Source organism: Pipistrellus kuhlii, unplaced genomic scaffold, assembly GCF_014108245.1.
Source record: "Pipistrellus kuhlii isolate mPipKuh1 unplaced genomic scaffold, mPipKuh1.p scaffold_m20_p_15, whole genome shotgun sequence".
NCBI lineage: Eukaryota > Metazoa > Chordata > Mammalia > Chiroptera > Vespertilionidae > Pipistrellus > Pipistrellus kuhlii.
Genome location: NW_023425460.1, coordinates 18883331 through 18909710, shown reverse-complemented (window position 1 = coordinate 18909710; position 26380 = coordinate 18883331). Strand labels below are relative to the sequence as shown.

The following is a 26380-nucleotide window of genomic DNA, read 5'->3' as shown; positions in this document are numbered from 1 at the left end:
TGTATTGGAAGTGGTGCCTTATTCTGACATTTCAATAATGAGCTAGATAAGAGGTTCACAGTTAGGCCAGGTAGAAAAATTTTAATTCATTGCAGCCTGACAGTTTCAGGGAAGGCACAGATTATTAACGACCAGGGTAGAATTTTATTTTCTAACCGTGAGTTTTGTATCTCTGGATTATAAACAGGATACAAAAGAAACCACCATTCGCTTATTCTCCTAGGCCTTCTAGTCCTTACAGAATGACATTTAAATTTAATCTAGATACACAATTTCTCATTAGCTATTAATGATGCTTCTTTACCAAACTTGTTATTATGAGAGTACAATAATGGCTTTTGTGTGTGTGTGTGTGTGTGTGTGTGTGTGTGTGAAGATGTAATGCATTTAAGGGAATTCTGAGAAGTCAGTTCATTCACTGTAATCATGAAAAAATTATAGCATAAAGTGGAATTCTCTGATACTCTAATTGTAGGAAGTAGATTTAGCTTGTCTATTCAAGATTATTTTTTTCTTTAAAAATCAGATGTGCTACCAAACATCAGAACAAAACTTTAAAGTGTTCTTTTTTTGGGTGGGGTGTGGCGACTTCTTTTCCCATGTTCTTGAAGAATGGGTAAAAAACACTGAAATTGGATAAAGGCAAGGGAGACCCGGTGGAGGTGGATGGAAGATATGTGACCTTCCGTCATTAGCCCTTGGAATATCAAATTCACCTTTTAATGTAATTAAAATGTTGAGCCTTTTGATTTTGCATTTGAGGGAATGGAGTGTTAAAGAGGTGACTTACATTTATGAGAACATAGAACCAGTTGAAGAATGCTCCTGACTCACAGCTACATGATGCTAAGCAAGTTCTTTAATCTTGCTAACCTTCCTTTTCAAGAGCCAAAGGGGATCGTGCCTGCTTTGTAAGGTGGCATAGATGAAGCGGAATCCTGTGTGTGTGTTTATGAAGTGCTGATGCATGCCAGGGACTCAGTAACTATTTCCCCCCTTCGTTTCATTTTAGCTTTCTATAAATTACTCTTTTGGGAACATAATGTATACCAAATTGGCAGTAAACACAGAATTACGTATTTTATCATCTTCCACTTTTTTTTTTTTTTTTAATAAAAATGCACAGGGTTCAAACTGGATGTAAAACTTCTTTCGGAAGGTTCCCTGAATCATTTGAGCTTGGAAAAAAAAAAAAGTTTTACACCATCTTTAGATGCTCAGATGTCAGTCAGTGCATTGTGGCCTCGGGTCAGGTAGCCCCATTTGTACAAAAAGCAGTTTCTTGCCCTTTCTCCTGTGAATTCCTCTTGGGTAAGCTTTGATCCCCACTGAATGACCTTATAAAAGAAAGGGAAACTAGCAATAAAGTTTAAAACTTACACTTTCCACTCAATTTGTTTCCAGATGAATTCACAGTATTCTGAATCTCACCTTTAGGTCTGACCCTGGTTAAAAAAAAAAAAAAAAAAAAAAATATAAAAAAAAAAAAAAATATATATATATATAAAATAAAAATCAAAATTGTGCTTTGGCCTCTCAGCCAGTAAGCATCCCAGTGGTCACATTTGAGCTTTCCGCTACTCCGTTTGCCTTTTTACCAAACATATGGTCCAAGGATTGCGTCAGTTTAAATGGATGGAGTGTGGAACACAGCATTCTCCTATTTGTGAAAACTCGGTTTCATCGGTGACATGGAGTTCTGCTGTTGGTTTACCACATGTATTGAAAACACTTTGCTTTGGGCCCTTAAGGAACCCAGCATCTTGTAAAACAAGATATCTCTTCCCTCTCGTAACATTGGTGTACCTAGTTCAGCATTTTCCCTGATCAGACTAAAGAAGAATGCAGAAACTGAAGTCTTGAGACAAGCCTTAGGCCCACTTAGCTACTTCTTTTTTCTTTACTTCAGCGGTGGGACTCTGAAAAGAGAGAGTGTGCAGGTGTTTTCTGGAGGAATTAATAAACCTTTCTCTTGTGAAAAAAAGTTTTGTCCAGTTAAGACCAATCTGATAGCATGCATAGTAGGGAAAGCTACTTGTCTTTGGAATATTCACCAGATTATGTGTTAGAATCCCATCTGCTAAATGTGAGTAATAAAATATAGTTTCCCAAGCAGTGTATATGGATGTATAATTAAAATGCATGTGCTACTAAGTGAAAACTCTTTTCTAATATAGTATCTGCAGTTGTGCTTGCCATATAATAAACTCTCTGTTGAACAAACGAATGAGAGTTGATACTGAGAATTTTAATTTGTGGCTGGTGTTGAACACACAGTTGGTAAGTTTTAATGAAAAGGACCATTGGAGCGAGGGCTGCAGGTGTGGCCTGTGGTCTGCTCGGCGTTCATTACCAGGTCTCCAGAGAAGGGCCCAGGAGAGGAAGATGGGCAGAGGTTGGCTCCACAGGGAAGGCTTCCTTCTCTACCTCCTTCTCCACCTGCTGCTGCAGGGGAGGGGGGCATTTTCACCGTCACTCACCCAGGCTTCGAGCAACGTGACGTCGATCCTGTTGTCAAAAAGCCTTCCCTCTGGTCCTCAGCCACAGCATCCCCGCGCGTGTCACCATTCGCCCTGTCTGCCAGCCTGGAAGAGGAAGCACAGCTTCAACCTATGACGTTGTTCCTGTGGCTGATGATGAGCCGGCACAGTCCATTCCTTAGGTGGGATCTGCAGAGGGTGGGGGTGGGAAGTGGGGTGGGGGGGCACCAGGAAGTTCAGTGTGGCAACCAAGAACCTGTGACTTCCAGATACCTTAAAGCAGTTCAGGAATGTGGATTAGGCACCTACAAATCTTGCAGCTTATGTCAACAGTGACACATCTGATATGATTAATCTAGTGTGTGTGTGTGTGGGGGGGGGGTGGATGTGTGGATGGGAGGGGTCAGCACCTGTAAACCTGCACATCGTCTATGTCCCCTTTGACAAACAGGACAACGTGCTCACCTTCCGCTCTTTTATCTGAACTGGTGGCTATGAGGCCCAGACCCGGCCTCCACGTGATGAGCCTTCTGGTGCCCAAACCTGCTTCTAGATGTTGACAGATAGTGAGAATCATGTAACCTCCTCCCCCTCCCCCGGTTAGTGTCTGCTTGGCCTTGTGTCTGTCTTGAATGGGGTTCAGCCTGCTGGAGACTGTCATTATCATTCACCTGTTCTATCTGGCCACCATCTAGCCCCCACAACATCCTTTTCATGGCCTCCTAGCCTTTGTATGACCTTGGTTCTTACTTCCCTTGCCCCCTTACCTGTTGCCACTTTCTCCTGCCACTGGGGTCTTTTCACACGAGTTCCTTCATGCTTTGGGCCTCCATGCTCTTTTGTGCTCTCTGCCTGCAATCTTCTTGGTGACCTTTAGGCCTTGGCTTAAGTGACCCTTCTTCAGAGAGATCATCCAACCCAATGTAAAGTAAACCTGTCTTTTTCTAACTCCAAACATCCTGTTTTCTTTTAACTCCTCCCCCACCTTAAAAAAATGATTTCTGCCCTATCCGGTTTGGCTCAATGGAAAGAGTTTCGGCCTGCAGACCGAAAAGTCTTGGGTTTGATTCTGGTCAAGGGCATATGCCCAGGTTGTGGGCTTGATCCCCTGTAGGGGGAGTGCAGGAGGCAGCCAATCAATGATTTTCTCTTATCATTGATGTTTCAGTCTCTCTTTCCCTCTCCCTTCCTCTCTCTGAAATCTGTAAAAATATATTTAAAAAAAAAAATGATTTTTCCCCCCCTGCCTTTTCTTCATTTCCCCCAATAGGTTTATTTTATTTTTACTTGTTCATTTTCCCCAGTGTATTGTAGATGTGATCATCAACTGTTTTACTTGCCTAATGTTCACCACAGTGACTGGCACATATTTGGCACGTGGTAATTGTAAACGAGTGAATGCTGACCTGGTGTGACTGCCTCCGAGGTGTAACTATGCTTCATGTAGCGCTCACCTTTTCAAGGTAGCACCTCTGTTTAACAGACTACAAGGCTTCTGCCTGTCAGATGGTGGCATTGCTACTTGTAAGATTCTTTCGTGAATCTGCTTATGCTTTGGAATTATCTGTTCATAAGGGTTCTGCGGCTGATGGTTTCCCTGACTGTACTGTGAGCCCGGTGAGAGCAGGGCCCCAGCTGTTTTTGTCCATCATTGTTTCCTCCTGGCTGAGCATAGTGTCTCCCATTCATCTTGTTTGGTAAATAAACGCAACATATAAAAGTATATTCCACCGTCGGGTCCTATTTTGTAAGAGGGTAATCATGTGCCACTTTTTAGGTGTTGGAAATTAAGGATGAATTAAGAGACTCTTAATATTTTTGAAACCGGAATTTGGAAACTTTAGTGGTTTTAAGTTGGATTCTCCTTGAGATGTGAATTAAGAACCTAAGAAACCACAAGGGAAAAACTGTTTTGAAACTTTCACTCTCAGCATCACATGCAGACATCTGAAAGGTTGCCAAACGCCATTTGGCACCGTTATTAATGAAATTAATGAAATCCTGTGCATCTGCCCGTGTGTCTTTCCAAGTCTCCTCCGTGACATCATTAGTGCCCTTAAGCCTCCAGAGTCGTTTCTTTGGAAACTTTCATAGTCAAGTAAATTCATTTTTGAAATGTATACATTCTTTAAATATTATTCATAGCTTTTTATAAGCTCCATATTTCTCCCCTATATCAGAGAGATTTAAAATTTACTTTTGCAGAAAAGCACTCTGAGAGTACAGTAGATGTCTCCTACCATGCTGTGCCAAATTCAGCAGGGTGACACTTTATTTTTCTTTCTGGCATCCTCTTGGAAGGAATAAGTTTTGGTATTAATTGAGGAAAGTTTAGTGGCTTTTAAATTCCTACCATGAGCAAGGGGATTTACATACAACCTTGTGTTAGGCTTAATTGGCCTCACTTCCCAGCATCCTTTAGCCTTGGGCCTCCGCATTAAGTACCCCAGCTTCAAGGTCGGGAGCTGGGCTGTACAGCATCCTGTTTCTTCTTCCCGATAAGACCCAAGCCCAGCTAGTGATAGAAGGCCTGGGCACAAGATTTCCTGAGTCCGGTAGAGGCACCGTGTACTCAGCTCTTTTGAGTTATTACCACGTTCCTGCTGTGCTTTTTCTTTTAACTTATCTCAGGTAAACAGCAGACAAACAAATGGTTGCCGGTTGTATTTGGCATGCAAGCATTTTTCATTTAGGCCATATTGTAGTCATATGAGTAGTGATTTTGAAATACATTTATTTAGCTTCCAGCATTTTATTATTGATTATTATTTTTTTAATATATATTTTTTGGCTTTCAGCATTGTAACATTAGGGAGATTTTTACATACCATTCTGATTTGGTAGCTTCTCTTGAGAAATCTGAAAGGCTGGCTGCTTGGGGCCAGCTTCTGCAGGCTGGCTGGCGTTACCGATAGAGACCTTGGCTGGGACAGGCGCCCTCGTGGTGGCTGCACCCCCTCCCACTCCCAGTTATTTCCCAGACACCGAGGTCAAGTGTCAGATACCATTTATCCCAGCAGCTGTTCTGCGGGTTTTCTCAGGTGGAGCAAAATAGTTCTTGTACCCCTGTCGACAGGCCAGGGGGAAATGTGGGGGAGGGAGGCAGTGGATTCCAAGAAAAGAGAGGTGTGTTTATTCAGGAAATGAATAATTTTTTTGTATCTATTTTTTCTTTTGCAGGATGTGCATTTGAATGAAAAACATACACTGAGCACATTCATTCCTAATTGCTCCTAGCCCTGGCTCCTATAGACACATGAGTCAGGGACTCTTGATAGAGATGCACGATCCTATAAAAAGAAAGTGAGTCTTCCTTTGGGTACCTCAAAGGACAAGAGCCTGTTCTCCTGGAAGCTTACAACTGTCTTGCAAATGAAATGCCCAGGCATTTTCTCTGTGATTTGTGAATTATCAGGAGGGTAGCAGGTTGGTTTGTTTGTTTGTTTATTTATTTATTTATTTATTTATTTATTTATTTATTTATTTTAGCTTCCCCGGTAATTAGGCCTTGCATACTTTGCCCTTAAGGATTATATATTCAAGAAGGGAGAGCGAACTAGCCCGGTAGGGGTTGTGCAGGAGGCAGCTGGTCGGTGTTTCTCTCTCATCGACGTTTCTAGCTCTCTATCTCCCTCCCTTCTTCTCTGTAAAAAAACAATAAAAATATATTTAAAAAAATAGTGATATAACATAAATGGCATGAGAGACACATGTGGCAGCTCGAAGAAGGGAAAGATTGCATCTGATTCGGGAGGGGGGAGGATATTGAAGTCACCTTTATGATTGGTATTGAGCAATGGATAGAAATTCACCTGCAGGAGACAATGGGATAATAGAACAGTTTGAATGAAACAAGATGGGGATTGGATGTGGATAGGATAGTGGAGAGTGATGTAGATGAAAGTAGAGGGGACTGGGGAAAAGTAAAACTGAAAAGGTTAAGTTGTGGCCTGGTTATGGACAGTCCTAAATGTTTGGCTAAGAAGTTTGTGCCTGACTTAAGAGATAATAAGGACTGGCGGACTTCTGAGTGAGGGGAGGGAAACATCAGAGCCCATGACTTGTAGGGAAAAAGGTGGAAGAGCCGCCTGCCGTGGTGCAGCCCCCTATGGAAGTGCTCACGAGTGGTAATTATCTGGATGGAAGCAGGTCTTTGGAGAGTGAAGCGCTGGGTCTGTGCAGTGGAGGTGGGGTGGTGGGGTGGTGAGGAGTGATAAGGAAGAAGCTGTAGGAGAGGGGAGGAGACAAGCTTCTGAATACCGATGTTGGAGAAGAATATGGCAGTCAGGAGGAAGACCTGCTTTGGAAGGTGTATTCTTCCAGTTTTCAGTTCCTACTCCTGGGCTGGCTGTATGGCTCACATTACTGAAGAGTGCGGAGGTAAGTGAGCTTCGGGGATGGGTGACCAGGAAGCTGCAGGATGTTCTCCAGGCCGCAGATATTTCCTGACTTAGCTCTGCCTTACATGTTGACAGCATTATCTTCAAGCTGATGCTCCTCATGGCCACAGAAGGCAGCAGGGCTCCCCGTTCACACCTTTGTTCATACTGAGTGGGAGAGGGAAACCTTTTCCGGAAAATTTCTTAGGAGAGCCTGAAAGCTTCATTCTCAAATGCTTCCATCAGACACCTTCTTACCTGTCTTTAGCCCAAATTGGGTCACATGTCTGCCTGTTTTTATTATTTGTGGTAAAATACACATAAAATTTACCATTTTAATCATTTTTTAAGTATACAGTTCAAGTTATACTCTGATAGTTCAAGTTTAATGTATTTCTTCTCTTCATAACACACATGATACCAAATAGAGATCTGATTAATTCTTCCAAGGAATTACAAGAAAGTGGTCCTTGGAGAATGAAATAGTCTTAAGAATCACAGATTCTTACGTTCCAGGGGAGTCAGGAAACTGTTTCGTCACTGACATTGTAGGTCATGACCAATCACCCACCCAAACCCCATGAAAACTCCCCTTGGTTTGGAGCACAGATCTAAAAGTAGGGTTCAAGCTTTCTTTGGCTCAGAAAGTGTTTATCACATAATTGAAATACATGTCAACGTTTAGAAATCAGGAGACAATATAAAAATCTGACTAATTTTTTAGACTGTTTATTGATTTTAGAGAGAAAGGTACGGAGACAGAGATGGCAGACATCAATTTGTTGTTCCACTTATTTATGTACTACACTCATTGGTTGATTCTTACATGTGCCCTTACCGGGGACTGAACCCACACTCTTGGCGTATCAGGATGATGCTCTAACCAACTGAGCTACCTGGCCAGGTCCCTGGCTTATGTTTTAAATGGAGAGGTGTTAGAGCAGAAATGTCAGAACTTGGGATTCTGGCTTTCCACATCTTCCCCTTCACCCCCCCCCCCCCCCCCGAACACACACACACACACACACACACACACACTTTAGACATTTTGGTTGAAGAGCATCTTTCTCCTTTATAATGCAAACATACCCTGGGAAAACTACTATCATGATTTAGAATTTATTTTCATTTAATGAATATTTACTCAATTCATTTTTTTCTGATAAGCAGACTCCTCAAAAATGCCATTTTTCAAATGAGTTACAAGGAGACTTTGTAGAGGAAGCGGCTGTGATCTCTGATATTGCAAGTACCACGTAATTGGAAAGTCTTATGTAATCGTTGCCTCTTCTGTCCCCTTCATGTTGTCCCTTCATCACTATGACTTACTTGGACCATGCTTCTTGACACTATAAGTGCTAGATTCTAACAGTTGATAATGAACAGATACAGTGGTTGGCCACCGGAAGCCCAACTCATTGGTGCTATTGGTAAGAAGAAGAAGAAAAAAAGGCAAAGGAATACACACTATAATATTGCCACAGCGAAGTGAGATTGGGGAGGTTAGAGAGAAAGGGGGCAGTGATGGGGAAGTTGGAGGAGTTTCCACATTTGAACTAGGTTTTGTTTGGTCAGTAGGATTTCTCTGAACTTTGAAGTAAATTAGCTAAGCCTGCCTATAGTGTGGGACAGTTTGAAACCCTTACCAGTGATTCTCAGTAGGAAAGGTAGTCCTCACCTTGCCTGGCAGCATAGGGCCATAGAAACAGTGCAAGCTGAAACTGTGCAAAGTGCTTTCAGTAATCAATGGAAAGATAAATGGACTTGCAACCTTTAAATATTGTGGTCCAAACATTGAAAATTTCTCTTATTGCAGTCATAAACCTATAGGGAGATGAAAAAATAATGTACTGATATTTGGTGCACTATGCTTAAACATTAGAAATAGAGGATGTTGCCGAAACCAGTTTGGCTCAGCGGTAGAGCGTCGGTCTGCGGACTGAAAGGTCCCGGGTTCGATTCCGATCAAGGGCATGTAAGTTGGTTGCGGGCACATCCCCGGTAGGGGGAGTGCAAGAGGCAGCTGGTCGATGTTTCTCTCTCATCGACGTTTTTAGCTCTCTATCTCTCTCCCTTCCTCTCTGTAAAAAATCAATAAAATATATTAGAAAAAAAGAAAAGAAATAGAGGATGTGTTTCATATTTTTGTTAAAGACTTTGTCAAGAATAGTTGGAACAGTGCTGGGTTGTATAAGCCACAATAAGGAGGGGCCATCTTCCCTTGCCTTAGTGAATTGTCATAATCATAAGTCTGGAGCAGATTCCAGCATTTCATCCTTTGTACTTTCAGAGTTGTGAAATATCTCCTAGAATCTCTTTAATGTGAAGTTGTTTGTTTGCCAGCAGCAATCCCCGTGGGACTCGTAGCCACTTTTGTTATTGATGTCGATAAGTTTGTCTTCACCGAAATTCCCTTGGCTGCATATCCTGAGTCTCTCAAAGAGCCACAGTGTCAACATTCCCATGGGCAGCTGTTGATTTTATACCCATTGACATTCGATTCAAATGTCACTCCAGCAGTATCATATTTTTTTTTTTTTTGGCGTGTTTCTTTTTTGCACTTTTATCTCTGTTGGCCGGTTTCCACTTTTAGTCATGCATGTGTGAAGTATGTCCCCGGTTTTATCACTGGGAGACAAGAAGTCAGCACAACTCCTTGCTTTGCTGTCTGTGTAGGAACTGATTGCAGATGTGCAGTGAGTTTGCACCAACAGGCTTTGAAAAAAGCAGTGTGAATGGTCACAGATCAGGGCGAGCATCTGTGATAAACGTAGTGGTGTGGGTACTGACGAGCTGGTAGCAGAATTTGTGTTTGATGTAGGTGCTCACGATTAAGGTACTTGGGTACCTGGAATGCAAGCTTGTGTTGTTGAGGTATTGGTGGTGGTAACGAAGCTGAGGTAACTATAATTCATGCGCATTAGAACTGTGCACAGCCAGGATGCCTTGAATAGTTTGTCCTTCCCTTGATTGGGAATGCAGCATCTGTAGCCCTGGCCACTGAGTGCCAGTGTGACCCCTTTTGTGTCACTGTGACAACCAAAATGCTTCTCTCAGATCTCCCTATGTGCATGGGGATGGGGATACCTCCCTGGCTTGAACCATTCTGGGGCCAACTGTGGGTCACTAACCAGAGAGTGCTGAGGGCGTCTACTTTGCTCACTTACTTTGGTGTTCATGGCCGAGTTTCTGGGCAGTCAAGCGTTCACAGCGACCTCCCCATGAGTTTGGGTGCCTTCCACTTCCTTCATAAGCCAATGAGATAGAAAAGACTCCCTCTAGAGAGTTCTGTGACTTAGATTCTAGCTGGACTTTGACACACACCTAGGCACTTGCTTCACTTCTTTGAGACCTATTTTCCTCATCTGTAAGATAGGTGTCACCCATCTGATTTATAAGATTAGTGTGAAGAGCACACAGGACATGGCTATGAAAACTGTGCAAGGTAAAGGTGAGGAATAGTCTGGAGGCGACACATAACCGAATCATTGAGATGCATTTCTTAGATTTAAAATGAAATACGCCAGATATCCTTTAATGTTTCAGCAAAATAAACATCCTCAGTTTTTAGACACCCTCCCCTGAGAGAAGTTTTCTGCTTTCCCAGCACCATTTTCCAATGTTTTCCAGTTGGCTCTCTTCTCACTTAGCTTCCTTCAAGGTGAAAGGCAGCACATTGACTCACATCCCATTAGTACAAGAAGGAACTTTAAACAGCCTCCTTGCTTCTCTATTGATACAAGGAAAATAGAGCGCAAATGGGTTGGACTTTGGGAGAAGTGGGCTGCAGATGGCGCCCAGCTGGTAGCCATTTTGAATGATGAATTTTCAATGGTTTAGACGAGTATAAATGTCAAGTTAGAGGGCTCTGGCGTTCTTTTCCTGATCCAAGAATAAATGCTTCAAGTAAAGTCAGCATAAATAGACATGTTTTGGGTTGAACTGAGATGCTGATTACTTACCTGTGGATTTTTAACTTTACGTCTGAATTGAAGAATTTGGTGGAACAAGCACGTTAGTACAATGTTGATGGTTTGGCAAAGGTTTCCTTCATCTGTAAAATATTATCCTAAAATTGCTCCAGACTTGCAAGATGTGTAGTGTAGTGAGCACTGGTAGATATATTCTCTTTCTGCATGGTCTGCTAATCTGGAATTTGTTGGAGATGGAAAAAAATCCATGACTTGAGTATTGATGACTGTAAGTGGAATTCTTTTCTATTATGGATAAAACTAGATGTACAATTTGATTTGATTTTACTTGCTTTATTTTTTTCCTAGTTTTGGAAAGAGAAATTATTTATAAATTATTTAAAAATTATACAATAATTCCATGTAAATCTGTGTTGAAACTTTTTTCAATAACTAACATACCTTTATTCCAGTTAAAAAATTTTAAATTCCAGCTTATGTAAACACTAGAGACCTGGTGCATAAAATTCATGCACGGTTAGGGTCCCTAGGCCTGGCTGGTGATCACGGCCAATTAGGGCCTTCTGGCTGCTGGTCTGGGCCTTCCTTCGTTACACGCTGCCCCCAGTGGTCAGTGCACATCATAGCAAGCAATAGAACTCCTGGTCTCTCGGTTGAACTCCCATGGGGACACTTTGCATATTAGCCTTTTATGTGCATAGACTAGAGGCTCCATGAATGAAGATTCTTGCAAGAATGGGCCTTCCTTCCGCTGGCTGCCGGTACTGCCTCTTGCTCTGGTGGGAGCCGCCTTTTCGCTCCGACCTGGAGCTGCCTTTCTGCCTTCCCATGCTGCCCAGAGGCCCAGAGAGGCTGGGGTGGTGCGGAACGCCTGCATTGTCACCATGGCAATGACATAAGCATTCTGCCCCACTCCCTGCCGCTTGGTGCCTGTGTATGCCAATTAACCCACTATCTTTGTTGGGTTAATTTGCATACTCACTTCTGATTGGCTGGTGGGCGTCGAGAAAGTACGGTTAATTAACATTTTGTTCTTTTATTAGTGTAGATTTCCCTCTGTTTCCACCTCTCCCCTGCATTATACCTCACAGAAACTAAAACCAAAACAGGAGCATAGGATTCCATGTTTATTAACCACATTTTTAATACGAAAAAACCAGTGCTATTACTCTTTAATTAGACAACATCACTCCCTGTTTATGAGATGCAAATATAAATTAGAAAGTTAAGATGACTCTAGTTTCCAAAACTGTTAAATAGCCATAGCGAACTGTCTTCATCAGATTTTGTATGATGAAAAAGTAACCTTTAAAGATGAACTGTAAAGCCTAGGTGCCCGTCAGCAGATGATTGGATCCAAAAACCATGGTACATCTACACAATGGAATACTATGCTGCCATAAAAAAGAAGGAATTCTCATTATTTGCAGCAACCTGGATGGAATTGGAGAACATCATGCTGAGTGAAATAAGCCAATCAATGAAAGAGAAACACCAATGACCTCATTTGTGGATGATAAAGAACATTATAAACTGATGAACCAAAAGATAGATATAGAGACAGTATATCAACAAGTAGACTGTCAAATTACAGCGGGGAGGGGAGGAAGATCTGGGAGAGATAATAGATCAACCGAAGGACTTTTATACATGCATATAAGTACAACCAATGGACACAAAACTCTGGGGAGGGAGGGGATGTGTGGGAGGGAAGGAGGGGGGCAAAAAAAAATCAATAAAATATATTAAAAAATAAAAATAAAGATGAACTGTAAAAATATATATTCTTTATAATATCAACCATCTTAATTTTAATTGCTTCATATATTTCAAAATTGATATTCCTCAACTAAATACTTCTGTTACTGTAAATATTTTCTAATAATCAGATCTGAGATTAGCATAAGAATTAAGTTACATTTCAATTTTTAATCCCCCAAAAGTAATGAGTATAGTAAGTCTTTACAACAAAAATTGCAAATAGTTATTTTTCAAGTAGTTATATTTTTGGATGGACTTCTCCAAAGTCTCCTTGTGACATAAGAGAGCAGCTAAAGAATCTTAGATAAATCAGCAGCATTGAGAAAATATTCTTTTGACAGAGAAGATGTCCAGAAGTTGGAACTGACCTATTTGAAATGACATTATCATACAGCATCCAGAATTAAGAGTTAGAACAGGTCTTTAAAATATTTAAGGTGTCATTGCATGGTTTTTGAAAATGATTCAAAGCCAGATATTTGTCTTTTGAGTTTTGACTTTGTGAAAGTGAAAACCAGGACAATAATTAGATTGAAATAAAAACCAGAAAACAACCAGTGAGGACTGAGTTTAGATTTTTTCCCCCCAGAGGCAGAAGGTAGTCATTTTCTTCTCAGAGGTTTTATGGCTCTGCATTCCTAGGCATTCCTGAGCTTAACTGACATCTTGGTATTTATAGCTCAGTGCCTCAAGGCAGCACTAGTCATTTTCAGCGTGTTTCCCAACTTTCAGTTCGTGTTTCATACAGCAGACATGCATCAGCATCTTATTTTTTGGAAAGGGGTTGGTCAGAGCGGGCCACTTAATTAAATTATTCTTTGAATTCAAACCGAACTCTTCGGGCACTATCCTGACCTGTTTGAGAACTAGGGCAGAGCATGGGTTCCTGGGAAGCGATTTCCTTGTGAGGTTTTGTGCAAGAGTTATTTGGTTTGTGGAAAATGTATGCCATCCTCCTGAGAGGTGTCAGTGTTTTCATCCATTATATGATCCATAAAATTAACTTGTTTCAATGTCCCAATTTTCATGATTAAAAAGAAAAAAGTCTCCTTTTCCTTAAACCTGCTGGGCTTTGTGAAGATGGTAGGAGGCTACCAGCTGCTCCTGTCATAGTTCGTCCCTGCTTGTCTCCTTCCTCAAAGCGCTCAAAGCGCTGAGCTTTAGGCACCCAGGAATGTGTTACCTCCACCACCCAGGCTGCGCATGGCCTGTACCACCGGTGTCCACACCAAAGCTCTTGTCCAACTCAACACTGCCTCTTTGAAATGGAATAAGTAAGCACTTAGGTTGGGGTTGTCTGGAAGCCCTGGGCATCTTTTAAAAAATATATGGAACTCGCCTATAAGCTTCCCAGGTCCTTCTTGCCCCTCAGGGAAATCCCAGGTTTATCTCTGACCTTGGTTCCTTCGCTGCCTTATTAATGGACAGCATCCAGAACTATATTAAAATGAAAGTCAAGTATTTTAAGGTGGGATTTAATGTTTAGTAGTTCTTTGAACTTGGGTTTTGTGAAGGTGGAAATGGAGGCCATAATAAGTTTAGAAAAACAAACTAGCTGGGAACTTTGGAACTTGAGGACTTTTTTCTTTTTCTGAGACATAAAGGTAGTCATTTTCCTCTTAGAGGTTTTATGGCTTCTATGATGTCAGCCACAGCTTTGTGACCTCACCTTTTCCAGTTCCCCTGTCTATCTTGATTCTCCTCCCTATTTGTCATGATGATCAGTCACTAGCTTTCTGACTTGTTTGGTGCCATTTCTGCTTCTGCACCGTCCTACTCCCCCCCCACCCCCCTTCTCTAACTTCTACCAGTGGACATGCCTCCTCCCCCTCTTCCCGCATCCCAGCTTCGGACTGGGCTACCTGGGCCGGCCTGCCGCCACACATCCCAGTGGAGAATTGTGCCTCCTCCTCCAGCACCGTCTGTTTTGCTGATCCTGGTGTCCAGAACAGTGCCTGCCCCAAAGGCATCAACATGTCCTTAACGCAGGGCTCAGATTACCCAGCATCCCCGTGTGCCGCACCCTGTGCGTGGGTTTCCCACATGCTTGCTTTTAAACCCCACGGCCACTCTACAGCTAATTGTACAGAGGAGGAAAGTGAGGTCGACCACAGGTACTTGCCAGGAAGCGGCCCAGGTACTTGCCTCTGGAACCGCCTGCCCGTATCAGCTACCTGGCACACAGCGGTGAACGATCGTGCGAGGGGCCGACAAGGAGCCTCATGGGTGACTGGTGTGGTCGGTGTTGGCAGCCACAAATGGTATCTATTGGAGTTGCCCTTTACTAGTTACATAGGACAGGTCAGCTACAGGTGCCAGATTCCAATAACAAGTCATTTGTTTTCTGTAAAAGGTGTGACATTTACTGCAGCTCATAGGACTTTGGAGATCATGTGGAATAATAACAGATCGAACTCTGTTTTTATACTCAGGGGTCGTAAGCTTGGGGTCGCCTTTCTTCCACTCCCAGGCAGTGCTGCTTGTGGGTAGGTTGAAAGTGAATCTTTCCGTGCGCCACCACCTCATGTATAGCGGACACTGGACCCATGTGAGGCTTACTGGAGGGTATGGAGTTGGCATTTTGACTTGATGCCCTTTACCTGCTAGTACGATACAGTCTCTGGCACAGTCTTCCCCGTGATGAAGCTTCTAGTGATATTAAAAAAAAAAAAAAAAAAAAAAAAAGGTCACGTGTAGGTGATTGCTCCGAAGTTCTGCACACGATTAAGATTTCAGAAAGTTGTATCTTCCAAGCATATGGTGTCAGGGTGCTAGTAACACTATAACACTGTTATAGTGTTACTAGAGGTACAGTGCACAACCTTCATGCACTGGCGGGGGGAGGAGGGAGCCCTCAGCCCGGCCTTCGCCCTCTTGCAGTCAGGGACCCCTCGGGATGTCCAGCTGCCAGCTTAGGCACGCTCCCTATGGGCAGGTGGACATCCCCCGAGGGGTCCTTAGTGCTGCCACAGAGGTGGGAGAGGCTCCTGTCACTGCTGCTGTGCTCGCCAGCTGTGAGCCCAACTTCTGGCTGTGCGGCACTCCCCCTGTGGAGTGCACTGACCACCAAGGGGTTAGCTCCTGTGCTGAGTGCCTGTCCCCTAGTGGTCAGTGCGTGTCATAGCGACTAGTTGTTCCGCCATTCGGCCCATTTGCATATTAGTGTTTCATTATATAGGAATAATGATGACACCCGGCATAAATTACTGGATTAAATGGTCAAATTACTTAATTCAGCAAAAAGGGAAGTATATAGATTATTTTCTTACTGCTCTCCTACCAAAATTATAGCAGGATCTCATTTTTTCATTTTCCCTCTTTAGGTCTCTTAGCTAACAGGAAAATTCTGAGTCTAATTTTAGTCACTTTGAAAATACATGTATGTATAGTAGCTGGAACTAACATGTAACCAATGAGAAGGCCTTCCTTATTTGGTCTTCATGCTCATGTGGGGACTAATGTACACATTCATAAATTTACCTGTCCTTGACTTTCAGGACTTGAGTAATTTTGCAAATTATATTTTGGGGAACCCTTTATTATAACCATCCCCTGGCCTGAACTTTCAAGGCAGGAGCTGTGAGCTGTTCTAGCCCATTGTCAGGCAATTGCATTTTTTGTTTGTTTGTGTCCCTGACTTGACTGTAAGCTTGTGGGAACCAGGAATTGTGTCTTATTTGTAGCTGTGGGTCTGGAGGGCAGCTGGTGCCTTCTGGGCCTGGCCAGAGAGGGCATCTGGTCCCCCAGGCAGGCCAAGAGTGACCATGTCGGGATGAGGGCTGCAGGTGCTAAATCTGCCAAGTTTTACAGAGAACCAGAAATCAGAATTTGTATGGGAAATTCCCCGATTTAAAAATACTGGCTCACGTTGAAGAACAAAAAAACGTTGGGATGGATAGACAAAATGCCAGACTGAAGCAGCTGCTGAAAGGCTTTTTATGCTGTGATAAAGGGGATCAAATGAAGTAAGACACACATTAACATGTTAACCATCTAGCCTTCTGCCCTGTTGTAACTGATACTGAGAGCGAAGAGGCACTTTTAAATATATTTTATTTATTTTAGAGAAGAAGGAAGAGGGAGAGAGAGATAAAAACATCAATGATGAGAGAGAATCATTGATTGGCTGCCTCCTGCATACTCCCTATTGGGGACCGAGCCCGTAATCCAGGCAAGTGCCCTTGGCTGGAATCAAACCTGGAACTCTTCAGTCTGCAGGCTGACGCTCATCCATTGAGCCAAATCAGCTAGGGCAAGAGGCACTTTTAAATAATTGGACCGTTAATGTGTTTCATTATGTCTTTACCATCAGTTTGTTTCGTTAACTCTAAATCTGTATTAAAAAGTAAGCACCCTATTCTAATGTAAGTGATTAATGTAACCACTTTTTTTTTTTTTTTTTTTTTTTTTTTTTTTTTGCCAGTTTGCTTAGTTATTTGCTGTGCAGTTAGGTGCATCCTATATTCATGGTACAGAAGTAAACACTTGTCTAAGTCATGTGATAAAAGCAGAGAAGATAAAAAGATACACATATTTGGTGACTCATTCTTTGCTTACTGTCTCCGTCCTCCGGGCGGCAGTCTTTCTTCCCTCACTTGTGTTTGTGTTACAGCAGTTTCACAAGGTTGGGTCTTGGGGCCTCCTGGCCAGTGCTGGCTGCAAGTAAGTGAGAAAGAACTATTGCAAAAATGCCATTCTAGTCCAGGCAAAAATGACGGGAATGTAGCTTTATGCCGTGATGTCATGTTTAGAGGCTTTTCATGAGTTTTAATGCAATACAAATGTGCTCAAAGCAAGTTATTTACTTCCCCCCTCCCCTCCCCCCCCAAAAAAAATCTTCATTTAGAACAACCTAACCCACATAGTTTTGTATTACAAGGATTATGTTTGATGTGTTGCAATCCATTGGCGATTGTTTTTGGGGAATTTTATTCAGCCCAAGCATTTCTGACTGTTCTGGCAACAAGTTGGGTTAATTGCTTGTTCATGTACTTTTTGGTCTTGTCTTTATGTTAACATCATGGAGCACCATGGAGAGAAACACTGGGAATCACAAAATATACTTGAATATTTCTGATAGATGAAACGCTTATAAAATGCATCTCTTCTCCCTACCCTCCCCCAAGTTTTTTTTTTTTTTTTTTTTTTTTTTTGTGTGTGTGTGTGTGTGTGTGTGTGTGTGTTTGGCATTGCTTTAAAATGAGATCATTTTGATATATCTACATGAGCCTAAAGACTTGAAAATGATCTTTCTTTATTAGAAAATCTTATCTGTAAACACGAGTTCTTAATTGAATCAGTATTTCTCAATTTTTGTTGCAGATCATGGAGGAAACAAATACACAGATTGCCTGGCCGTCAAAGCTGAAGATTGGAGCCAAGTCCAAGAAAGGTAAATTGTGAGAGACGGGGAAATTGGTAGTTTGAAAGGAACTTGGGACTACTCCAAGTTGTCCAGGGAGAAAATTACCCTTAACCTTTATCACATTTGTCCCCAAATATTTGTCAAGTAGCAGTAGTTTGGGAGGTTTATCATAATTAAAAGTAAAGTACAGCCTTTTATCTAACAACAGAAAAAAAATATTTTTAAAGCATTTTCTTATAATAAGAAGATAGTATAGCAACCTACGTTTCCAGGGTGTCTGTTTATTTGATAGCTATGAATCATAGTAACACTCCATGTGTAATAACGTATTTTCAGTCTATAAACCCTCAATATGTACATGTTAGTCTTCTTGCTTAACTAGAGGTCTTATTTATGAACCACACAGATTTAATACTGAATGTTTTCTCCTTCTAATGGTGGTTTGAACCTTAGATTTTCCTCCTCAACAGATTCTTCTCCTCTTCTCCTAAGAGAGAGTGAAAAACTGCTTAGATTTCTCTGTTAGGCTGAGCATTTCCCTCACCTGGCCTCCACTCTGCTTCATGGATGGTCAGAGATGAAAGTCTGGGCACCCTTCGTTTTCTTTCAAGCTCACGTAGTATTTTCAAGTGACCTGCCAGCATAATATTTTTATGGTTAGTTTTTCTTCTTAAATTATAACCTTAGTTTCAGTAAACTTTGTTGTGCATACTTTATTGGGAGATGCAGGTAGTCACGAGGAGATAATGGAAAGCACCATCGAAGGAAAATGCGAGCTGAGCATTATCCTCGTGGTCTAGCTTTTGTTGTTGTTTAGTTTTGTATTTGCTGTCCCTTCTCCCGATGACTCTTATTGCTAACTGACCGCTAGATGCTGCAACACTTCCCAGTCTCCTTTCTTGTTTTAGTCCAATTGCCTTCTTTTAAACCAATTTCATTAGAGTTACTCATCACAAGGAATGTAAACTATTTTACGATTGTTGTTATGAGTGTTGCTAGCTGGACTTCAGTGGACTGGAATGCTACAGAAACTCTGATCTTGTTACGTTCTTATTTGTGATCATGGTGGCAAGAAATGGGAAGCGGATGTGTTCAATAGTCCCAGCATAATTCCATAACTTTGTATAAACCTTGAATTTGCCAAGTACTATAGGATATACTCTTAGTTCATTTTCCATGTGTTGAGATGTTTTATTTTCATTATGCAGAAGAAGACACGGTCATTATTATCTACTTATTTGGTTGTTTGCAGCCACTTAAAAACCCCTGGCCTTCTACATCACTTGAGCAACATGGGATTTGAACATCAACTGTATTCTGTTTTTCTATTAGGTATTTTTACTTAACGAATGAAATGAGCTTTATTACTATCCTAATAAAAGTGTAATCTGTTCAGTGCCTATAGAAAACCCCCCGAGGAAACATGAATGTTAAAGCAATTCCAGACAATTTTGAATGGTTTATTCTCTTGCTTCCCCCCTCACCATTATTGAAAACTGAGACTTGATTAATTTTTTTTTTTATTCAAAAAAATGTGGTGACAGGTTTGGAGATTTTAGATAATGATGGAGATGAATAGGTTAGGTTAATGTTTTAGATTAGTTTCTAGTATTGACACACCCCATTCAGAATGGCCGACCATCTTCCACATTTTGATTATATATTTTTGCTTCGGAAATACCAGTAAGACTATTTTAGCAGTACATTTGAGGGCAGTTAGCGTCACTTCCACATGATTAATGTTAACTTCGGGAATTGTTTCTAAGAATTGATCTCCTCAGGCCTATGTCTAAAGACCACATTATATATTTTTTATTATTATTTATGAAGTGATACGAATGCACAAAATTCTGTGTGATGAGCAGAATGTGCCAAAAGAAAGAGATTGAGCTCAAGGAAGAGGGAAAATGTCAAGAGTTTTCCCTCAGAGGAATTGACCGTTCAGAATTTACTTGCCTTGCTCTTATTATTTAAACACACAGCTGCTGAGTCAGTTCTTGGCTGAAATCCCTGTTGTATATATTCCTATATTATTTTTAAAATGTTTCAATCAGAGATGTAATTTGCACTGAATAAGAGGGAAATGAATATGGCAAGAGGCACTTAGAAGGTAATTATTTGCTCTTTCATCTGATGTTACTCTGCCTCTGAATGTTGAGGATGAAGTTGTTGGTCTTTATTTTTCAAGCCCTTTTCTTTCCAAACTAATCATTATTCAAGAGACTGAAAAATATAAATGTATCTGTGGACTTGTTCCATGTTTTGGATGATTATTAAACTTTACATCCCAGGGTGATGTGAAGATTTGGAGTATACAGATAATCCCCAGACTGCTGGAGAGACAATACCGCCATGGGTTTGTGCTGTGTTTTACTTTCTAGATTTATGATGCTTATTGGTGGAGTATTTGAGCCTAGACAAACATTTTTCATGGCTACTGTTACCACAGTCTGCCCCCGGTTTTACCTTATTGGACTTAAGGCCTATGCTTTTGAAGTGACTTTCCAGGAGACTTGTCCAAACTTTATTTTCCAAGCCATCAATCCTTTATCAGAGTGGTATTTGAGCAGTGGCATGGCTCCTTTGACTGAAGTGCTGATAGGGTGCCGCCTGGCAGAAAGGCAGAAAGCCAACAGCCTGGATTTGCCATCAGAAAACCGAGGTTCTCCAGGTTGGAATTAACAAGTTCCTCTGGCGGGTCTCAGAGTTAAGCTGAGTTTGCGAAACAAAGATTTCACCGCTGGACATTGAAGTGCGATTTAGTCATTGAGGAAGGAGACCATGTGTCCAAAAGGCAGTGGATGGTGACTTCTTCAGCAGCCACTTGTCAATGACTTCCTCTGTGGTTTTCAGAGAACTGCCCTCGTATGGGTCCATTTTCAGTTTGTCATCTTTGCAGTCCGGTAAAGTGGATACGTTCAGAGTGATCACAGCCTCATTGTTCTGTGCCTGTGTGGGATAGAACTTTGGGTAAAAGACCATGGGTGTTTGCTTCCTCTCTCTGCCCTCCATTCTCCTTCACCATCCAATTTCTCGCCCTTCTCTTTCCCCCCCACCCCATTCCCCTTGAACCATATAGACTATGGTGAACACTGGAAGAGAAACATTTCCATGTAGTAAGCAGGACATTTTGGGGTAAAGTTTGTTTATATATGTAATTTTATATATACATAAAAGCTATAATTTTTTTTTTAAATGCTCAAGTATTTGAAATTATGGGAAGGTTGAATCTTCATTGCATCCACAAAGAACTAAGAAATTAAGACTCAATACAATGGACATTTAAATAGGCAACTCCAGGATTGTTTAATGGCGGTCATAATTAAGAAAAATAAAGCATTGCATGGCACTTCTGTAAAACCCACGTTTATTTTGAGTAAAAGTAAGTAAAACTGTTTCTAACTCTTGGAGTCAGAATACTAGAACATTCTGCTTTACGTGGAAAAAAACTGAGCTTTGTGCTCGTCAGACCAGTATTTATAAGGTGTTTAATAGTGTAAACCTTACTCGCATAGGATAACTTCAGGCGCTCATTAAATTTTTGAATATGCTATTGTAAATCGCAGCCTCTTTTAAAATAAACTCAGGTTCATTAAAGCGCAAAGAGCATTTTTGCACAGGGTTGACTATTTTGCCAAATGGAAGTCCTTCCAGACCCGCTTTAACAAATAGATAAAAGCGATTTGTCATGAGAATTTATGAAGCTGGTATGATTGTGATCCATAATGCTAGACGAAGTTTGTTCTCTTAAATAAGGTAAACATTTTTCTTGCCGTCGTCTTTTGGCTCTTACTTTGCTCATCAATCTTTTTCTTCTTAAGCTGGCAAAGGCAATGGTGGGTAAAAATTGTTTAAAGTTTTTACGCCAAATTCCAGATACACCAGGTCAGCATTCGTGAAGCTTTGTTGTTTTGTTCTGTGAGGGAGTTGTCCTGCAGAGTTGAACTAAGTGGCAGAACTGCTCCCTGCCGGTGTTGCCTCTATGGTGTTGGGGTGCCACCGGCCAGCAGGAATGAAAGGTGTTGACCGGATTGCTGGATGTACCCTGGTTTGGAGGCAATTTGGCACCAAGTTTGGCTATTCTCTTCCTCCTAGTATAAACAAGAGGATCATCAAAACTCCACGAGGTTTTACTAATTTTGGTTGCGTTCCATCAGAATAAGCCATCTAATAGAAAATCTTAGCATGAGAAAAATGGTAGACTGTTCATTGTTTTCAGTGGAGAATGTTTTACTATGCTTATGCTTTCGTTGGGTGTTCATGTTGGACTAGCTGAGGTCTGTAACCTCAGAAGCAGAAGGCAGAGAAGAGGCATGGCACGGTACGCTGGACCACCGTGTTTCCAGTGGGGGGGTTGTGACCCATGAGTGTATCAAAAGTTAACTTAGGTGGTCACACCAGCGTGTAAAAAAAATACAACTGGCCCTGAGAGACCAGTGTGGCTCACCAGTTTTTCTCTGCTTGCCACGCTCACAGCATTACTGGACAGAATGAAGTGACATCTGTCAGGCCTATTAGTAGCAATTAAATTATTTTCACGAGGCCTTTTGGCAGTTGGAAATCTTGCTGAGGCATTTCTCATTAGTTGAACAAAACAATGTAAATGGCATCTTCATTTTTTTTCAAATGCCTTTTTTCCTGCCACTAGAACATGGTTTGTGGCTTATAACAGTTTTATACAAACCTTGGTACTAGCAGACATTTTAATCAAAAGATATTAGAGAGATTTCAGGAATGAGGAGTTGCATTCTCTTTGCATCTTGTTACCAGAAATTACTCTTAAATCAAAATAAGTCCTGCCTGAACTAAAAATAAAATGAGAAAATAGCATGTGTATGTTTTTAGCTGTTTGATCTCTGCAAATAGTTATGTATTGCTTTTTTTTTTAATGTACACACATTTCTGCATTAGATTTTTTCACTTAAAAATGAGAAGACATCTGCCATATGAGCATATAAATAAAACATCTATTATTTTTGTAGCTGTATGAAATGCCATTGTGTGTTTGTAGGATATAAACATATCATATTTTAACAAATCTGTTTCTGTGGACATTGGCTTGGATTCTTTTTTTTTTTTCTACAATGAATTTTGAACTTGTCTGTCTTCTTGCATAATCTTTCCTGTTGCATAAAAACAAGTAGAATTCTTAGGTGGCAGGTAATGAACAGCTTTAATATTTTTGGGGATTGCCACCTTGTCTTCTCAAATGACAGTTGAATTCCTAGCGGCTTCTGGAAGGGGAATGGCTCTTACCGCATCTTCGCCAACATTGTGCTGTTCCCTCCTCAGTCAGTCTAAATAGTGAAAGATATGTTGCCTCATGTATTGCCTTAATTAATAAAAAACTGAGCATTTTCCCTCTATCTCTGGAACAGTTATTTGTATTATTCTGTGAATTATCTGTTCATCCTTTTTGTTGGTTTATGTTCTTTCCCTATTCTAGTGAGTTGATGATTGTTTTTCTAATGAAATAAAGACATTTAAATTTTCCTATTCAGAAGTTTAAGATTTATGCTTCTCTCTAATTGTCCAAATAGCTCATTTCTTACCATTACCATTGATTCACAAGTAATATATGGATTTTTTTCAAACTAGAAAAAAAAATGAATCGACCTTAAATAGTAATAATGTATTAATTTTTGAATGTAGAAAAGTATGCATTAACTTTTAAGACCTTGGATTTCCAAAGTAAATGGTGTAAAGATTAGAGCTTGAATATGAATAGCATGGGAATTTTATATGCACACACATATGTGTAAGGATGTATATGTATGTGTGTGTGGCAAGGCATGACAGATATTGCAATATGATAAGAAAGTTATTGAATTTTTAAGTTTTCTTAAGAACAAGAACCGGTAAGTTGTTTGGCTATGTTTTCCTATATTGGGCTTTGGTTTTGTATTTTGATGGAAAATGTTTCTGAATTATTTTCTAGTATCTTATATTCAAGGGAAGGATGCTGAAATATGTGATTTTGGATCGACTTGCATTCCATTTCTAAACCATCTCCATTTCTAGGGTGGGATTCGTAAATAAGAGTAGTTAGTTTTGGTATAATTTACTTCCTCTTCAACACTCAGTCAACTTCACAGGACAGAAACCACTTTTGCGTTCGTTGCTCTAGTTCGGAAGTACCTTTTTGCTTTCTCTGTGTGGTCTCCACTCGTCTAACACAGCAGCCAGGAGTCCTGATTTATTTCACTTAGCGTGGGGGTGTGTGAATTCAGCAAGCAAGGGAGAAGAAAGGAAGGAGGACTTTTAGCCAACAAAGATATACGTATTTGAGATGAAACAATATGTCTGTCTTTCTTTTGCTTTCACCATTGAATGGCGATATTGTTATCTAATCCTTTTGGGTTAATTTTTCTCCTTCGGTCAATGCCTAATAGGTTTTTACATCATTAACAAGTCACATAACACTGTCTTTTCACACCTGCAAAATGTAATATCTATATAGTGTAGGTTTGAAAAATTGTTAAATATCATTGTAAAATATTTTTAGCATCAAGTCAAGTTTGAGCAACATTGACTGTGCTCTGTTCCCGATGCATTATGCCACTTCATTGTGCCACACGTCTACCCGAGCCCTGTCTGCTACAGAAGGGCATCTACTTCCTTTAATTTTCCAGCTGGTTGACTCCTGGTCACCCTTCCAAACCCATCTCAGGTGACATGTCTGGAAAACCTCAACAACTGCAGGTGGAGTTTAATATCATGCGCCCCACACCAGCTCAGTGCCTCACACACATCTTTGGCATTTGTCACGCTTGTGTTGTTTAAGGCTAGACATTTGCCTTTCTTTCTGGACTGTGAGCTCATGGACCCAGGTCGAAGACCAGCACATCTTATTCCTTTTCTGTGGAGACAGTGCCTGCCAAGAAGGTGGACTTATAAATTACGAGGTAGAATTCACATTATCATTTAGGTTTAGAATAAATGAGATGAAGTCAAGAATGATTTAAGTCACCGATTTAACTTTGAAGGAAGTGAGAAATGGCCCTGGCAGCTAGGCCGCCGTGTTCCTGATGGAACATAAATGCGTCTCAAAGAATGTGAGCCATCAGGCAAAGCTTCTCCCAAGTGCGTCTGAGGGCGCGCTGAGACAAGGACACGCTACAGCCTCACCGGTAATTAAACTGCTCTGCCTTGCCAACCGTGACTCCAGTTCTGCTGTCATCCTCTGCCTTCGAGATTCCTCTTGCTAAGATACCACGTTCATTTATTTCCTGCGCTTCCTGGCAGCTTCCCACCCAAAGGTGGTTTCTGCGTTTTTAAGCCCTCCGTGGAATCACCCAGAACAAACCCAAATTCTATCATAAGCTTTCTCAGTTTTCTCTTGAGATGCCCCAGCTCCTCTGATGTCCTCTTTCTCCTGCTGGAGCAAACTAAAGAAAGCTCGTTTCGTTTACTAAAGATATGCTCCTGGTGGTCTTTGGCAAGTGGGCACTATAGTGAGATTTGAAAGAACCTGGGAAAGATGCTCTGATCTCAGTCTCTGCCTCTTGGATACTTAGAGTTTGGGCAGGGTTTTCCTGCCTCTCACGATCTTTAACCGTTTAACCGCCACGCATCCAAAACAGAAACCATCCCCACACGCCACAGCGTTTTGAATTTAATTTAAAAAAAAAACAAAACAAAAACCCTCTGCTTGCGTCTATAGACACTTAGGGCGTACAAAGGGTTAAACAAATTTTAAAAATTGGCATTGTTTGCTGTCAGGACGTGACTAGTTCACTAGGAGCAGGAGATAAGTGCAAGCTACAGCCTAGGAAAATGTTTTTTAGGGGTTGGTAGCTCCTGGTGTAGATCTAAAAGCGATGGGGAGCAGTGGGGCTCTCTGTATGGGAAAGGCTCTAGGGGAGAAGGCCCGGCGTGGCTGGAGGAGGAAGAGGAGGAGGAGGAGGCTATGAAAGGAGGGAGTGGGAAGAGCTGGTGGCCAGCAGGGCCATCCAGGCAGAACAGGGCAGAGCGGTGCAGGCCATGACCTCAGGAGAGCCTCATCCATCCTGCAGACAGCAGGAAGCCTCAGGTGGGAGTTGGTCTCGGGAGGTAATGGGTAGCTGTGGTGGGAAGATGCGGAAGACTGGGAGGTGGGTGAAGTGAGTCATATTTGATGACAGCGGTATCAGGGAGACTTGTAAAGGGCGAACCAGCAGAGCACAGTGGCTTGACAAAAGCAAGGAATTGGGTCTCTGGTTGCTGTGGCAGCTACTCTCTGTCGGCACCTTGGCCTGCCTCTGCGTTTTCCTGTGGTGGGCATTTCCACGCACAATGACAGCTTCCCCCTCAAGCGCCGGGTCGCGACCTTCTCTCCAGGGGCGCGGTGTCCAGCGCGGTGGGCGCCTGCTCCTCAGTCTTCTGGTGCAGAGCAGCCTAGACATGCTGGCCATGGTGCCGGCAGTGAACTCCTGGGACAGCCTTCCACAAGCGACGGACGAGTCGGTAAACAAGTGTCCAGTT

General features: G+C 41.6%; 1 protein-coding gene across 5 annotated transcripts in view; it reads left to right on the top strand.

Annotated features, from left to right (window-relative positions):
* BICC1 (BicC family RNA binding protein 1) overlaps positions 1-26380 on the top strand; it is a 223900-nt gene that overhangs the window by 111399 nt on the left and 86121 nt on the right. For all 5 annotated transcript variants that reach the window (XM_045581860.1, XM_045581859.1, XM_036438416.2 and 2 more), the window contains exon 3: positions 17875-17944. In XM_045581860.1, coding sequence (XP_045437816.1) covers positions 17875-17944 — 70 coding nt within the window. The remainder of the gene's footprint in view (positions 1-17874; positions 17945-26380) is intronic.